General features: G+C 41.8%; 1 protein-coding gene across 15 annotated transcripts in view; it reads left to right on the forward strand.

The window, feature by feature from the left end:
• KIAA1217 (KIAA1217 ortholog) overlaps positions 1-16,986 on the forward strand; it is a 384,957-nt gene that overhangs the window by 197,354 nt on the left and 170,617 nt on the right. For 5 of the 15 annotated variants that reach the window (XM_065666573.1, XM_065666574.1, XM_065666575.1 and 2 more), the window contains 2 exons: positions 9,996-10,282; positions 12,650-12,808. In XM_065666573.1, coding sequence (XP_065522645.1) covers positions 9,996-10,282; positions 12,650-12,808 — 446 coding nt within the window. Of the gene's footprint in view, positions 1-4,587; positions 4,931-5,203; positions 5,291-9,995; positions 10,283-12,649; positions 12,809-14,512; positions 14,643-15,557; positions 15,625-16,986 lie in introns of those variants that run through there. The other 10 variants (XM_065666572.1, XM_065666577.1, XM_065666578.1 and 7 more) reach the window with 7 other exon arrangements.

A 16,986-nucleotide genomic window follows, 5' to 3' on the forward strand; every position in this document is an offset into this window, starting at 1 on the left:
ACCCATTGCCCCTTGTCCTATCACTGGATATCACTGAAAAAAGCCTAGCTCCATCATCCTGACACCTACCCTTTACATATTTGTAAACATTGATGAGGTCACCCCTCAGTCTCCTCTTTTGCAAGCTAAAGAGACCCAGCTCCCTCAGCCGCTCCTCATAAGGGAGATGTTCCACTCCCTTAATCATCTTTGTGGCTCTGCGCTGGACTCCTTCAAGCAATTCCCTGTCCTTCTTGAACAGAGGGGCCCAGAACTGGACGCAATATTCCAGATGCGGCCTCACCAAGGCTGAGTAGAGGGGGAGGAGAACCTCTCTTGACCTACTAACCACACCCTTTCTAATGCACCCTAAGATGCCATTTGCCTTCTTGGCCACAAGAGCACACTGCTGGCTCATGGTCCTCCTCCTATCCACCAGGACCCCCAGGTCCCTTTCCCCTTCGCTACTTTCCAGCAGGTCACCCCCCAACCTGTACTGGTACATGGGGTTGTTCTTCCCCAGATGCAAGACTCTACACTTGCCCTTGTTAAATTTCATCAAGTTTCTCCCCGCCCAACTCTCCAGCCTGTCCAGGTCTCGCTGAATGGCAGCACAGCCTTCTGGTGTGTCAGCCACTCCTCCCAGTTTTGTGTCATCAGCGAACTTGCTGAGGGTGCACTCAGTTCCCTCATCCAGGTCATTGATGAAAATATTAAACAGCACCGGTCCCAGCACCGACCCCTGAGGAACTCCACTAGTCACAGACCTCCAGCTAGATTCTGCGCCATTGACCACAACTCTCTGCCTTCTTCCTTTCAACCAGTTCTCGATCCACCTCACTACTTGATCGTCAAGCCCACACTTCTTTAGCTTATCTATGAGGATGCTGTGGGAGACAGTATCAAATGCCTTACTGAAATCAAGAAAAACTACATCTACCGCTCTACCATCATCCCTCCACCTAGTCACTTCCTCATAGAAGGCTATAAGGTTGGTCATAATATGCTATCTGAACACGGTTCTTTTCTTTTAGGAGTGAGTCTATTTTAGTTTTAAGCATTGAGAGGCCACTCCAAGGACAGTAGCAAACTCACTGAGAACAGAGAGGTGCTCAGTGAATTGCAACACTGAAGCTGCTCTCTGCTGGCGGAGATGGAAATCAGAGTTTCACCACCCTAAGTGCTGTTTTTCTATAACCGAAGTTACTTCCTCCATTTCAGATCTAATCTGCTGGTAGTGAATGACTACATGCGACTCCTTGGTGTGGAGGGACGTTTCCTGACCCGCTGGAACATCCTCTTGGTGCTGCCCTCCTACAGGGCAGGCCCACGCAGTCTCTAGCTGCATAATGGCAGTGCCACAGTGTGACCTGCTTGAGTGCTTGGAATTCCTCCCAGGCTTCTGCCTCACCACACCAGATCTAATATTTGTTTCTGGACTACAGTAGGGTAGACAGTGTCAGTTTGGTTCCTGCGGAGAGCATTCATGCCATTTTTCTCAATGGCTACATGATTTCACATGGATATTGAGACAAGTCTTTAATTACAGGATGCTTCTTCTGATTTAACTATTAATAATTAACTTCCCAGGTTTTTATTTATGAATAATTGCTAGAACCATGAAGTCATTGTTGTATAAGTTTGACTAATTGAGTGCAGCCAGTATTTGTTAATTGTTCCTTTTACATACACACTAAACCCAGAAGTGTTTAAGTTGCTCTGGGACATTAATTTTAAACGCAATTAAAACAGCATAACCTGTTAGCAATTATTCTTCATGCATTGTTTTGATATTGATGGGTTCAGATCTGAGCAGACTAATTAAAAGGAACCACTGTTATTGTTGATCCTGCAGATAAACAAATGCTGATTGCATTCTGTGAACTTGTTACTCAAGTTTATTTAACTTGTCGTTAGTGATTCATCCCAGTGTCTGTGCTGGGGAGCTCTTTATTTGATCCTAACAGTATAAGGTTCTGGCTGTCTCCAGTTTCTCAGCCGCTAAAGTTATTTCACTAATTCTTTTGAACAGACTTAGGTAACCTCTTAAGAATAGCATCGTTATATGTATTAATTAGATCCCATTTGGGACCAAGGACTTTTCCCTTAAAGTGAAGTCATGCTTTTGAGACCTTGCCATCCCAACTGTCCCCTGTCCTGAGCAGCCACAGAGGTGATTATGTTTCCTCTGAGGCTGGGTAAACTCTTTTGTTTTGTATGATTTTGGTGATACTGAAGCATGCCATGTTTAGCCTCACCCTTTGCCAATGCTCTTTAATCCTGTTCAAGAAACTACTTCTGTAGCCGCAGATGTTCTAACTGGGTGTCACACCCAGTTTTCAAGTCCAAATAAGCAATCTCATCTCTGCATTTTGGGGGTCCATGTTGCTGAGGCCCTTTAGCAGCATCAGCAATGCCATTTAGTGTTAGTCTCAGCAGTGAGAGCATCTTGTTTCCATGAAAGCAGCAGTTTCAGACCTGGTTGGCACTATTCCAAGGGGCATCTGGCTGCTCACTAGGACATGTCGATGGGGGAGACAAGAGACCAACTCTCTGTCTTGTGCTCTTGGCTGTGGAAACTAACGGTGCTGGCTAAAAGAAGGTATCTAATTTTAATGATTTTTTTTTTTTCTTCAAACTAATTTTCTAAGGTTTTGTTGTTTTGTTTTGGTATTTTGTCCCCCACCATGGATGGAGGTAAAGCCTCCTAACGGGCTAGGGTACACTGATTTTGATCTGCATACAAACTGTACTGATCTCCAGAACAAACTCTGGTATTGCACAAGGCTAAAAAGCACCTTCCCTTTAGGCATTTGTAGGCAAGTATGTTTTGTGCTTTTCATTGTGTTATTTCAGGATAAGGTATTTTTAAATGCCCTTAGTTTCCTAACTCTCAGTTTCTGAGCCCTGTGTACAGGTGATGTTTTGGTGAAGCTTTCATGTTGCTGCTCTAGGCAACTGCACTGGCTTTCTTTTCCCATCAGGGGTTTCTGAGTTATTTTACATTTCTTGAAGTTACTGGTGTTCAGTGATCACTATTCCTGTAAGAGCCCTCTCCTCCTTCCAGCTGGCTGTGAATATAAGTTGCAAGAGGCCCATCATGCTTGTCCAGACTCTGGAAAACCTCAGTGTTAAAGGCACATTCCTCCATATCACAAAAGGCAACATCAGATTAGTGGGATGGCTGGCCATCAATTCTCCTCCTAAAATAGTCCATGATCAGAATGAGCAGTAGTAACCCAAGGCCAGTAAAAACACTATTCTAAATACAATGTCTACCACACTGGTTCTTTTTTATATTGCAGGACAAATATAGGAGTATTCTGTTGGGAGCACTGTACTGAGGACCTTAAATAGCAGTGCTAATGCTTAGATTGTATATTCATTTTTCTGTGTTTTTTGTGCCAGATTTCTGGGACCTTTGCCAGGCTCCAAGACCATATAGAATTAATTGCTGAAAATGAAAATAAATATCTCTTAAGTGTTAAAGAATAGGTATGTATGATATAATGAACAATAGTTTTGTTTGCTTATAAATTGTTAGTTGTAATTTACTCAAGTGGGTTTTCTGTCTGGAAGGGGGAGGATTGGGGCGGGAGGATTCTTCCTGAGCTTCTGTATTGAATTTATATACACACAAAACATTTCTGCATTCAATAATCTAAGTAGACAGGATGACATTTCTGCCAGATAGAAATGTAGAAGGAAATGTAGGGGAATTTTCCTAGCCTGTCTGGACTGGATAGTTGAGAGGTCATTGCAAGCAATTTAGCTGATGTTATATTGAAGTCAGAGTTAAAGACAGCTTGGAGGATCAGATTATGCTAGGACTGTTTAAAAAGACATCCAAGATACTAACTGTTATCCAGTGTTGCAGTAGAGGGTTGATTTAAATGAGAAAACACACATTTTTATTAATATCCCAGTTATGCTCTGTTCTTAACCTAATTCAGAAGTTGTCTGCAGATAAACTTTCTGGTCTTGGTGCTGTAACTCAACACTCAGTTTGTTCCACCATCTCTGTCTCTGAGTTATGATTTTGATAGACTAATTAGGTCTGATATTCTCCACTAAATCAACACATGTGGCATCTGGTGGAATCTGTGGGATTTGATCTCATTCTTCTCAGCCACATTATTTTTCTGCCTTGCAGCCCGGTGGATCTATTGGAACTTGTGCAGGCTTCCGGCCTCTCATCTGCCAAAAGAGAATTAGTTATATGTTTCTATATGCTTTGCTACTGAGGCTTCAAAATCCCTCTTAACCCAAGTCCCTTCTTACATCTTGCTACCATTCATTTTTATTGGCTTCACTAAAGTTGAATTCCTGTATCTCGATTTTTTTTTTTCACCCTAATTCATTCTCTGAGCAGCCTGAAAGAATTCAACAGAAAACAAAACCTCGAAGCGCTTATATAATGAATTACTTTTAAACTAGACTCTAAAACAGACAGAGGAGCATTTATCAGGAATGTTTGTGGGCTTGGTGGTTACGAGCTTAAAAAAATACTCGGTGGAAAGCCTTTTGTCCCATGACAGAGATTTAAAAGGCTATGGATTCGGATTCCAGCAGAGACTCAGGCCTGTAATCACGTTTGAAATGTTGCCTTTCATAAGGCTCGGCGGCTGCCGCGGGAAGCGAGCCGGCTAGGGGCGAGCCGGCAGGAAAGCCCATCACCTGCTGGGGCCCCGGCCCGGGGGGGGCTCACTGCCCGCCCGCCGCCGCCGTTCGCACTGCCCCGGAGCCCGGTCCCGCTCCGCGGCGTGCGGCGGGGCGCCGGGGTAGGCAGAGCTCCGCTTCTCCTCCCCAGTACCGGCGCTGACAGCCCCGGCGCTGCGCCTTCCAAGTTGGAGAGGGGAGCCCGGGCGGTAGGCAGGGACAATGGAGGAAAAGGAAAGCCAGAAACTTGAGCTGTGCCGGGCTTGCTCAGCAGACAGCAGGCAGATGAAGGGTAAGTAGGAGAATCAGGCAAAGATGGAGTTGCGCTCAGACGGACCCCTCGTTGCTGCTTGTTATAACTGGAGGCAGAATGCGTGGAAAAGGACTGAGAAAAAAAGCATGTCTTTCTTGTGCTTATGGCTCCGCAGATTGCCCTAATACTCCGAATTTGAGAGTTTAACTTTCTCTTTATAGAGATTTGTGTCTAACCTCTAAAGCCGGGAGCACACTACACCGCTGTCACAGAGGCAGGACCTTGCCCGCGGCGCAGGGTGCTGCTCCCGCGGGGATGGGGGAAGAAGTAAAGTCTCGTCCCCTTAAAATGCGCTGCCGGCTTCATCTATGGCAGAGAAACAGCTTCTCTTTCACAAAAGTAGGTTTGAGCTCATCTTTTCCTCGGGGTGACTTTCGAAAGAGGGAGATTGGCGGCAGATTGTCACAAGGGTTAGTGTACTCCGTGTGAAACCCGTTGGGTTTGGTTGGAAGCCAAGCCAAGCCGTGATGAGCTGGTTTTCACGGCGGGTCAGCTGTGGGGCGGTTGTACAGTCACTGTTGCACTATGTGTTTTGTCTAAAAGTGAATAGAAACTATTTCCTGGTGAATTCTACGTGGGCTAGTCCACGTGGAGCACGACGTTCAGGTAGCATGACTAACGCCCGATCTAATCTGTATCTGTTATAGCAGTTGTGGAGCACCTGTGGACATTCTCTGTTCATGTGCATTGTATTCCTTATAGGCACTTCAGACAAAGTTGTGACTGTGCTGCTTTGAAACGAGTAGTGCAATTACGAATACATGCAATTTTAAAAGAAATCACAGAAGTTTACAAGTGTGTAATACCAGAAAATAGTGCATAGGGAATTTAGGAGAAAAAAATACCCCCTTTTTATTTTTTTTTTTTTAACTTGGGGGTTCATTAATTGCTTGATGCTCTATTGAATTATTTTCTACAAGTTAAAGCCCTGGGCAATGTGAGTCACGTGCATCTGTGTCTGTATATGTTTATGTTTAATGGGATGGAAATCTTCATGTGTCTGAATAGGCAGGGGGAAAAAAGCCTTCAGTAACATTTCTTCTGTATAGGCTGTATGAAGATGCCTGAGATACTTGTGGAGCTGGAACAACAGAGTTCTGACCAGACCAATCCTATGATTGAAGTTTGAATGCTGAAAGCTCATAATCAAATGTAGTAGTTTTGGCCCATATCCAGAATTTACATTTGAGAGTTCCTTAGAAAAAGAGCCAATTGTAATGACAGTGGAGTAAATTAGAAAGATTCCAAAGAATCTCAAATTTACTGCTAGCATAAATATAACAGAGATGGGTTTGAAGCACGCTGTTAAAATTATATTCTTTTGTTAAACTTTAAGTAATGTATGTGGTTTGCTTCAGGGCTCAGTTTCATAGTATCAGTATGGGCCAAGTCCATACTTGTTCCTTTCTGAAATTATTCTGGCAATGGTCTTCTCTCATGTCACCTGGATTGCAAAACAGGGCTACTAAAATCTTCACAACATTTAAAATAATGAAGCAAAATGACTTTCCTGACCTTTGTAGGCTTCATGGAGGGTGTGACTTAGAAGAATTGCATACCAGGACGTGTTGGAGGACTTTCTTTTTTTCTTTTTCTTCTTTTTTATTTGTTTTCTTTTTTCCCTTTGAATTTCTAGCTCACAGCAATTCATCCTACATGATAATCTTCCTGATAATCCCAGGCATACCACTTCACCTCTGCAGACCTTGGCCTTTCCTGTACCTACGTCTGCTGTAGTAATTGGTGATGTTAAGAAATCCTGAATTTTTTTTTCAGATCAGAGAAGCAGCTCAAGTGTAAGGGTTACTCAAGCTTGGGGTAACTGAAGCCCTCCCCTGTCAGTCAGCACGTCTTGCTTTTTGTTGTCCTGTAGATTTGCTACTTTATTGAACAGAAGGACCTTCAGCTTTTAGCTTCTGAATATGAGGGAGGCAAAGAAGGAGACAAACTTACCTCACACCTCTGTGTTTGCCACTGGCTTCTCTTTACTCCTTTTCCAAGGAGTCTACTTGCATAATTTATCCTTTTGCTGCTCTTAGCCCTCTTCTGGGACCCATCACATGATACTTCACACATTTCACAGTTATCTGTGAGGATTGATTTTCTAGGCCTATTATCTTCACTTGGAAGATGTGGAAAGTTTGCCCACACTGTTATTAAGCAACTCCAGGATCCAAGAAACTTCTCTCAAGTTTCTCCTCTGTTTAGCACTGTGGCACACACAGCAGCTGTGGAGCTTATACGCCCCAAGCTACACAGCGGGGGTTTCACCATCCCAGCTTTCAACCTCCTCATCAAAGTCACTTGCTCCTTTCTAGGAGGTGGCCAAGGAAGATTTTTTTCAGCAATTACAAGGGGAAAGACCTTCAAACGCAGAGAGTTTGGTTTGCAAAGAAAGTCGTGTGCTGCTGTGCGCTGTAACGCGGCCGGATCCTGCTGAATGCCCAGGTCAGCGCACTGGCAAGACTAGCAATTAGTTTGCATAGTTTACATTCCTTTCTTTTCATTGCTATTTATACAGTATTTCCCAAATATATGAAAGAAAAATAAGAGAATTTGTTGATCTTTCTAATATAGTGCAAGAAAAATGTATTATTTTTGATTCCTGCTTAAGGTTTCACCTAATAACAGATAGCGGTAAAACACTTGATATGTCTCTTTATGTTCCAAAAAATTAGCTTTCTTGAACTGTTGAAATGACTGAAGTGCAGAGTAGGGAAAGGCTTTACATGAGAGATATTTAGGACCTGAAATACACATTCATGAGCTCTCAGTTGTGTTTGTCAGTGTAGGTTTACCTGCCTTCTTGAGGAAGTACCTGCCACCAATTCAGTGACTGAAACTGCCTCTGTGACCATACTTTAAGGGTTTATACCAAATTGCTGCAGTCAGTCACCCACGCTCACGCTGGCTATCTCCAGCTCCAAGAAAATCCCTTATTTATGTCTGCTGCCTTTGTTCCAGCTGCCTCAGGGATATAACCTCTGGGCTCTTGATGCAACAAATTAAAGATGGTAGATTCCAGCCAGCCCCATCCCACCTCTTTTTCGTTCTGTGTAACTTTGAAAGGACTGTGCAGTTTTCAGAAATCAGTTTGACTGCTTACAAGCAAAACTCTCCTTTTTGCCACTTTTCTCAAACAATCTGAATGTACCTAGCCGTCGGTGCTCTGAATTTTCAGGAATCAGTGAGGTTGGGTGCTTTTTAATTCGGTTGTGCTTGAAAAAGTTGAGTGTGTGAGTGTGTATGTGTATGTGTGCATAACATGTGAGGCTGCAGCTCTTAAGGTTTAACCAGGATTGTGCTTCTAAGAAGGTCTTAGAAGGAGCTGCAGAGATCACAGATGGCATTTTGAATCTGTATAAGAGTAATATTTCCCCTTGAACCAAACCTGTTTCCAAAGTTGTGCCTGGATCTGTGCTCATCGAAGGGTGGTACCATCTGCAGTCTGGGTTCTTGTGTCCCGTTCTGCATCCAGGATAGGTTTCCACGACTGTGGACAAGGGGGTATTACTGGTATTTTGAAGTCCTTGAGCATTACAGGGAGTTTACAGAAAGATGCAAAGGCTTTGGAGGACCTTTCAGGGCCCAGTCCTGTGAAATCCAAGAGAACTGGTTCCCCATGTGAGTTGGTGGGACATCTCACCAGCAGCAGCTTCACCCGTAGAGGCTTTACTTTATTACCAGGTCTTGATTTTACATGGGACTTGGCAGGAAATTGACAATGCACACCAGAAAGCTGAAAAATCCTCAGCATAAAATCCTGAGGCAAGTGGTAGGCAGGGTGTCAAACTGACTGACTGAACCATAAAAAGAAGTGAGTAGGTGCCTGTTTCCAAACAGCAGTGCCGTATAAATGGCAGCATGCGGGGGAGTCAGTCGGTGGGAGGATAAAGGGCTCTGAGGCAAAAAGTGTCAGATGGAGAGAAATAGAGATGCATTAAAAACAGAGGAAGGAGCTTCCTGCTCCTGGGGAGGTGCTGTAAAGGGTTAACACTCCCAGGGACACGTGAGGCTGCTTGGGAAAGATGGGGAAGGCCACATCAGCCACATCAGAACTGGAGAGGCCTTTTCAATGCTTCTTTCTTTTTTTTCCTTTCCTGACAAAGGAGTGAGGGATTTTTTCAAAGGTATTGGGTAACAAGGCTCCAGACTACACTTCTTCATGCACCAGAGGGTTCCTGTTACACAGTTACCTGAAGATAAGCCAGTACTTACATACCCTCCCCGTCTGCCTATCTCTTCACAAATGTCATCATGGTCTTTGGTCTTAAAGTAGATTTTAAAGTTGTAAAATTTATCTGGGTTTCTTTCTTTCTTCTTTTTTCTACCCTTTCTTTTTATATCACACAAAACTTGTTTTTATTCAGTTTCTTAAGAAATGGTGTATTGAAAAAGTGGTGTAGTATTTTCCAGCCTGCTGTCTTGAGACGTATAAAATCCAAGGGAGATCCATGAAATTTAAAACCAGACCACAGTCAGAAATCAGGAAAAAAGGCCTGGGAAACCCTGTTACTATTTCATAGGTGTTTCCAAGCATGTTGAAAACACACTGAAAAAAGATTAAGGATTACAAATCTGCTTTGTCAAAGTAATTTTATCAGTTGATATACTTAAGGATACTAGTTAAAGGGCCATTAAGTGTCCTGGAGCCTATTGAACAAACCTGTTTCTTCTCCTAGAGAGCATCCTGTAGATTTTAAAGGTCAGGGAATAAGGGCCCTGTCAGTTCTTCTTTTCAACTCACATAGTGGTAAAGATGATATAAAAGGAACATGTACTGTAATGATGCTCACTTTTCTGTAAGGCAATACTGTGGTTGCATGTTAAAAGTGTATAAGTACTGTGCATAGCTTATATAAGTGATTATTTCTGGGCCACTTATTACAACACGTATATGCTTAATGATGCCAAACATGCCATTGAATGCTACTAGACTTTTAAACGAACCTACCTTTTACATCAACAATTTTAATTTTTTACGAATGTGAATGCTGAGATTAAGTTCTTATAATACACCGTTCGGTTTATTTGTTTGTTTCAGACCAGGCAAAAACCAATTTGCATGTAACATCACTAGACGATGCAGAATGTCTCCGATCTAAAGAGCTCCTTTCGACCCCGAACAATCACACTTCTTCTAATTCAAAGTCCACCCGTAACATCCCTCGAAGACATACAGTAGGTGGCCCTCGCAGTTCCAAAGAAATACTGGGAATGCAAACCTCGGAAATGGACAGGAAGAGAGAGGCTTTTCTTGAGCATCTGAAACAGAAGTATCCCCACCATGCTACAGCAATAATGGGACACCAGGAGAGACTGAGAGATCAGGTATGAAAGTCAAATTCATATCTTGGTTTTTGTTAAACAGTCCTTATAACTCCTGCGGAATCAAGTGTTACCTCATTGCAAAAGGTGAGAATGTAGCAAAGCATTAAACAGATTTTTTTTGGTGTTGCCAAAGAGTCAGTTGCTCCCCTGAAATTCAAAGAAACAATAATAAAAATGAAACTATTCAATATTGCCTTGGAGTTGTTTGTTGAAACTGACATTTTTTTGGAAGAGATTTTTTAATTTCTTTTAGAGAATACACAGAGAAAGGGCTGAAGGTGAGACTCTTGATCTTAGTCTATGGGTCTCCAGCTACTTTTCGCAGCTGAAGGGAAAATATGGAACAGCTGTTGACTTCTGTTACGCTTTCGGTATTGGCACTACTGCCCAGGAGAAAAGAAAATATCTGTGGAGTGTGTCTGTGTGCTTTAGCTGGCTCTGTGACCCTTTCATTTGCTTTCTTTTCTATCTTTGAGTCTTTTAGTACAAACAGAACAGACTTATCCACAGGTATCTGCCTCCTCCAAGCTGTTTTGACATCCACATTGGTCTGTCAGCAGCGTACCTTAAGGTGGTTTCTCGCCTGCCTGCAATTGCTTTTCAGCAGCAAAAGTAGTTGTAGGGTCGGAGGAGACATGACACGCTGGTGTATTTCTCAGAGCAGGTGAAGGCTGCTGTCACATTGACCCCCTGAATTCAGGGAATGCCATGCAAGGGTCTCTTCACCACCTAACTCCAGGCTCTGGTTTGGGTGCAATGTTAGAATTTAATCTGTTCAGCTCTACAGACAATTTGCCTTCTACTCTATAATTCGTTTTTTTCAATTATCCAGCAGAATTCAGAGTTCAGGCTCAGAAAGTCTTGTGCCTGTTATTCCCTATTTAACAAATGATTGACAGCAAACCTGTTATAATTTTTTTTTCCTCAGTGCTTTATAGTTATTTCAGCACTAACAACAAATTAATCGTAAGCAGGGAATGAAAACAAATTGGAAAAATATTGCACTGTGTTATGGGAGTTCTTACTGAATTTCTATCCTCTTTTGAAGCTTTCCAAACCTTTGCAGGTAAGACTGCTCTTACAGGTTCCGAAAGATTGTCATTTGGTGACTCCCCCACTACAGCTTGTCTTTGATAGGGTCTGTAGTGATCTCAGGTGCTATCACTGCCTCTGAACACAACAGCTAGAATCCATATGTATCCAACTAAAGTTGCTGCAAGACTTCAGCTCTAATGAGGATGATCTATTCCTTATTCTTAAACAGCTTTCTTCCTTTCCTTTGAAAGTCTGATTTTTTTTTTTGTAACAGTTTTTTTTTCTCCCCACTTATCTCTTCCATGAACTTTAGTGACTGTGTGGAATGTGCTGGGTGGTGGATAAAGATAGCATACAAATTAAATAAAGGGGGTGGGAGGGGGGTGAAATCCAGAGATTAGATCTTTTACAGTCATGTAAATATTTAGTTCCAGTGTTGCAGACACTGCAAACCCAGTTTGAACAGCCTACAACATTACACCCTACACATTTTGTAATTTGAACCTTTTCTGAAGGCAATAAATTACAGAAGGAATGCAGTAACTGTTCCTGCTATTTGTTTAAAATGTGTCATCCTTGCTAATTTATTGAGGGTAAAATTCATGCAAATGTCTCCTGCTTCTATTTTTTGATGATTAGACATGTATACTGTATATAATGAGGTTTTTTATAATTTAAGAAAAAAAAAAAACCAACTTTAAAATTACTGCTAGAGCATCAAACTGCCTTTCTTGGGAATGGAAAAAACTGGAGACTCCATCCATTCAACATATCTTAAAAAGAAAAGAGAGAAACTGCATAGAAGCCTTGTCAAAAACATGCAGAAATAAGTTATACCAGTTGATTGTAAGAAATTCGCTTAGTTGAAATGTAATGCATCAACAGTCTGGCTCATCAGATGTGGTGAGATTATTATGGTCATGGCATTACAGTTCAGAAGGGGATCTTCTGCCAATTGTGTCTACGCGTTCACACACACGTATCTCTATTTTGTGAGCGTGTTTGCGTTATTATCTATCTCTGTGTATAGATACACAAAGATACTGTATATATATACACAGCTATATGTGTGCCTATGTATTTATGTGTATGTATAATGCATGCTAACATAGCTGCTCCATGAGTAAGACTATAATATAATTTCGCTTTGGAGGGTGTATATGTGTGTTTAGCATACATACATATATGTATGTGTAACAGTAGTATAGAGTAGGTATGTAGAGTATGTGACATATGTATCACATACGAAATCTTTAAGATGTATGGAAAGACATGAATTAAAATGTCATGATTTATTTTCCCGGTTCTTTTTCTCCCTTCTTATTTCTCCAGCTGCTCCAGTATCTGGGAAGTGGCAACATTATCCATGGTGGGAATTTCCCCACTGTGGGCGATCTATCAAGGATAGTAACTAATGCAACACCATTTTCTAATCTCTGTGTCAAATGGTACACCTCAAACATAAAACATCCCAGTATTTACAGTCAGGAGGTAGCCCCTTGGTTATCATATAGTTTGTCTTCCAGGTTGCTTTAAACTCTGTCTGGTCCATAAACCACAAAAATGAGCCAGAAAATCAAGATTAGTTGGTAATTGTCTTTTTTTTTTGGCTTTCTTCTCTCATCTGTTTTAACCATCAGTAGCTGAATATGGCAAACTGACCCCTGGTTTGCAGAAAATAAACGTCCAGAAAAAATACTTGGTGGTGTCAGATCATGCTGGATCAGCCTCCACCAGGAAGGTCCGCTCTGAATGCTGTCTGTATCTCGCACTGTGTATTAATGGTTTCCTCCAGGCTTCATTTATTCAGATAAATCCCTCTCTGAATATGCCTCTTGAGGACCCATTTCTACTCTTGATAGCCTGCCACAAATCAGAAGTACAATCATGGCCAGGTAAAATGCCAGTAGGGATTACTGATGGCTAACTAACGTGGTGACCTGAAACCTCCCAGCTGTGCACACAGATCATCCCTCCTCCACCCTGCAGCTTTGTTACCCTGTTTGTGATATCTTACTTTGTAAAGGAAAGCTCACAGAGACAGGGGCTGTCTTTATTTGCACAAGGGCCTTGGGATACTGCCACAAGGCAAATAACCTGCAGCTGAGCTGGTCTGTGTGGTAAACTGGGGTGTGAATTTGCAGCAGCCAGGGAGGTGCAGGCGTGCCATGCCTTGTGAACCCCTAAACACCCACAGGGGAATGCAGCACCCCATGGCCACAGCTCTGTGACCCACAGCCTCACACTGCAGGGTTTCCCCCCTGCAAAACAGCCCTGCAGATAGGCAGAAAGCCAAGGAACTAAATCGTTTATAGGTAATGCAAGTTTCGGCAGGAGCTTTGGATGCCTCGCCTCTGCCAAGGCTGTCTAGCCTGCATTAATGAAAGGAAAGCACTAATGTAATCCCCAGGAAAGTCAGAAAAAGAGTAAGGAAGGAGGAAAACCGTCTATTGAAGTTTGAGATGGTGTGGTCATCTGCTGCTGAGCTCATGGCAGGACATGGTCACCTGCTTAGGGGGTTTGACTCCCATCAGCAGAGAGGGAAAAAGCAGGAACAAGTGCAAAAGCAAGGATGAAAAAGAGTTAGCAATTAAGAGGTTAAAGTACTAACCTGGCCATGGGAGGGGGGTAGTCCCTGCCATGAACCTGTTTTACAAGTCACCTTGCTGGAAAAAAAGCAGCTTTCTGAGGGGCAGAGAGCAAAAATGAGTGTGTGGAAGTTTTTCAGAGCCAGAGCTTATGAGCGTGCCTTTAGAAAATGAGCTGGAAGGTGTTTGCCACAGCGTGCTGTTGTTGTTTGACTAGGAAATGCACTGGGAGATGTGGAAGGGTCGGGAACAGCTCTAGTGATTCAGCCAGTGCTCTGTGAAGAACAAATTTGTTGGCAAATGAAACCCAATTTCCATCAATTTATAAAAGCAACCACCCTTCCGGTGCCTGTGCAAGGCTGAGTGCCTAGAAAATGGTGGTTGAGGGTTTCTTGTTTTGTTCAGTTAGGTCTAAACATGACAGGTAACTCTGGCATCTGGGCAGGTGTGGTTAAGGTTACCATGGAGATCCATGATGTCATGCTTGATAAAGCATGTCAAGACAGCTAATCTAACATGTAGATGTTCAGAAAGTCCCATAGGCCAGAACTAAGCTTTATGCAAATAGCAAAGGTGCGCTGCAGAAGGGTGAAAGAAAATACGGCTGAGATATGGCGTGCGTTTTACCTGGCAGCTTGAAAGGATTATTACAGGCTTCACGATAAAGTAAAACTTTTGGAACTAAAGGAAGAAGACTTCAGACGTCTCTGGCCTCACCTGTGGAATCTCACATTTCGGTAAATAAGCCTTTTTCTCTCTCTGCCCCCACTGTAAAAAAAATGCTTTTGAAATTGTGGAGTTTGCTTCACCACGTTGTTCCTTTGGCAGCAGGGCTGAGTCAATAAAGCAAGGTTTCTGCATGGCATGTTCCCTTTTCGCTTTCAAAAATGAGTTCTTTACTGAATGAACTGAGAATTCAGAATTATTTGAAAGACATTGTAAAGTATTATGTTCATTATATGAATCATGCTGCAAAAATGTCCTAGGTAGTGTTTTGGAGGAGAAACTAAGAATGGAGACACTGTATTTATTGGTAGATTATTGCCAGATGTCTCTCCTTTAACTGTTCAAATAGAACCCTAAAATTACAACAGCATTCATTCCAGGATTTGATATCTGCAAAAATGCCAAAGCTTTTTTAATGGATCGTAGTATCAGTCGGTTAAAATGACTGTATATGCTTTGATATCATATGGCAATGCTGGGGCATTTCTTAATAGATTTTTTTCTTGGGTAAAAGTACATTAGTAAAGGGTAAACACATTTGGAGGTAAAAGTCCAGCAGCAGAAAGGCTATTGAAACTTTTAAGGGTTTTTTTTAGCTATATACAAAGGGGATATTTTCAGTCCCTCTGGAGAGAGAGTAAAATCCCTGGGTTCTTAGCTGCAGCCACTTTCATGCTTACATCAATCACAGCAGACCAAGTTAACATCAGTAGGTAAAGGATAGCCCCCCCGCTGGCACTGCTGTGATAGGATAACGGGATGCAGGTTTAGGGCTACAAAGTTTATTTGGCTTAAGTCACTCAGTATGAAAAGGGTTAGATGTAGTAGGAAGGGGTGGGTACTTACAGTAGTTAATGTCTGAGCTTAAAAATGTGAAAAGAGAAAAATCTTAGGTTCTGCCTAAAGCCACCTGAGAACTGTAAACTTGAGAGAAACTTCAGCTCAGTGTAAATCCTCAGTAGGATTTAGGGAATGAAGAGGCTGCAGAATATGGTAAGCACATTATTTAATTCCAGGTAAAAAAACAGGGTTTAAAGAATATTCTGATATTCTGCATTGCTTGATTGGACAATTGGTTAAATAAACCTGTTTTGGAACACATATCGATTAGTAAAGTGAATGGATTGAAAGGAGTATTAAGGGAAGAAATTGGTGACTAATATTTTTTGGTTGCAGCTCTTTTGCTTTTACTCCTAGTTATATCTTGAAACTAAGGTAGTAATGGGAATATTTTAGAATTCATTTTAATTTAAACTTTCTCCCAAAGTCTGATCATTAATTATTTAGAATTAGTTAGAATATGTATAAATGACAGTGTCAAATGAACTAGAATATTTTGTGCTCATTACACCATTCCTGGTTGATGCCATAGAGGGAGAAATTGATTTATTGTTACTATTGTGCAAATACTTTTGTGGTCTGTACCAGTTAAAAAACAGAGTTAAAAAGTTACATTTTATTTTTAAATGTACACAGTTTCTGTGAAGAACATGATTTTAATCTGGATATATGTTGCTGCAGATTTTTCTGGTTTAGAAAATCCATTTTGTTGAATTACTGCTTGGTTCACATACTGCAGTATGTAATGTGTCATCAAAAAATGCCTATTTTTATCTCAGAGGTCAGTGTCATACAGATAGAACTTGCTGTTGTGTCAGTACAGGCTGCAGGTATTTGTTCAGAGAGAGAAAATAAGTTTCAGAAGTTGTTTATAGATATTTTTGTGAGTTCCTGCCTCCTCTCCACCGATGGGTACTACCTCCCTGCCCAAATGAGATGGAGGATGCCCCCTTAATCTTTGTGAGCCCAAGAGAGCACGTTGCACATTCAGGAAAGGGGGAACGCCCCTCTCTCCCCCAGCATCCACACGTGTCCCCTGTCTCATGTACCATCTGGTACAACAATTTATTGCTTTCCAGTGCTGCTGTGTGTTAAGGGCAACTGTTCTTATTTTATGGTGTTAAAAGCACCTAAGAAAAGCTATGAAAATGAACATATGAAACTTGATTGCAAGCTTAAATCTTTGCTGGATTCTAAACCTTTGGCTTTTGTTTATGGGAGGATGTGAAATGACATGTCCATTTGTTTTGGGTTGAAACATGCTCTTTAGCCCCCAGATAATGCTGTGATTGCGAGATATTTATAAATAGCTCGATAGATAAATGAACAAAGAGCTCGCTCATTAGCAAAGTAAAGTCGATTTATTTTGTATTCGTTAGAAGTGAAAATACTGAGGAAGAAGAATATTCCTGGTAGAATGTGGAAAGTCTTTCAATTTTTAGTTCAAAAAAGTAAGGCAAAGCATTAAGATATCTTAGGGCTAGCAGTTTAATATGTATCTCTGGGAGTAAGGGG

This window comes from Lathamus discolor, chromosome 2 (assembly GCF_037157495.1).
Source record: "Lathamus discolor isolate bLatDis1 chromosome 2, bLatDis1.hap1, whole genome shotgun sequence".
In the NCBI taxonomy this organism is placed as follows: Eukaryota; Metazoa; Chordata; class Aves; order Psittaciformes; family Psittacidae; genus Lathamus; species Lathamus discolor.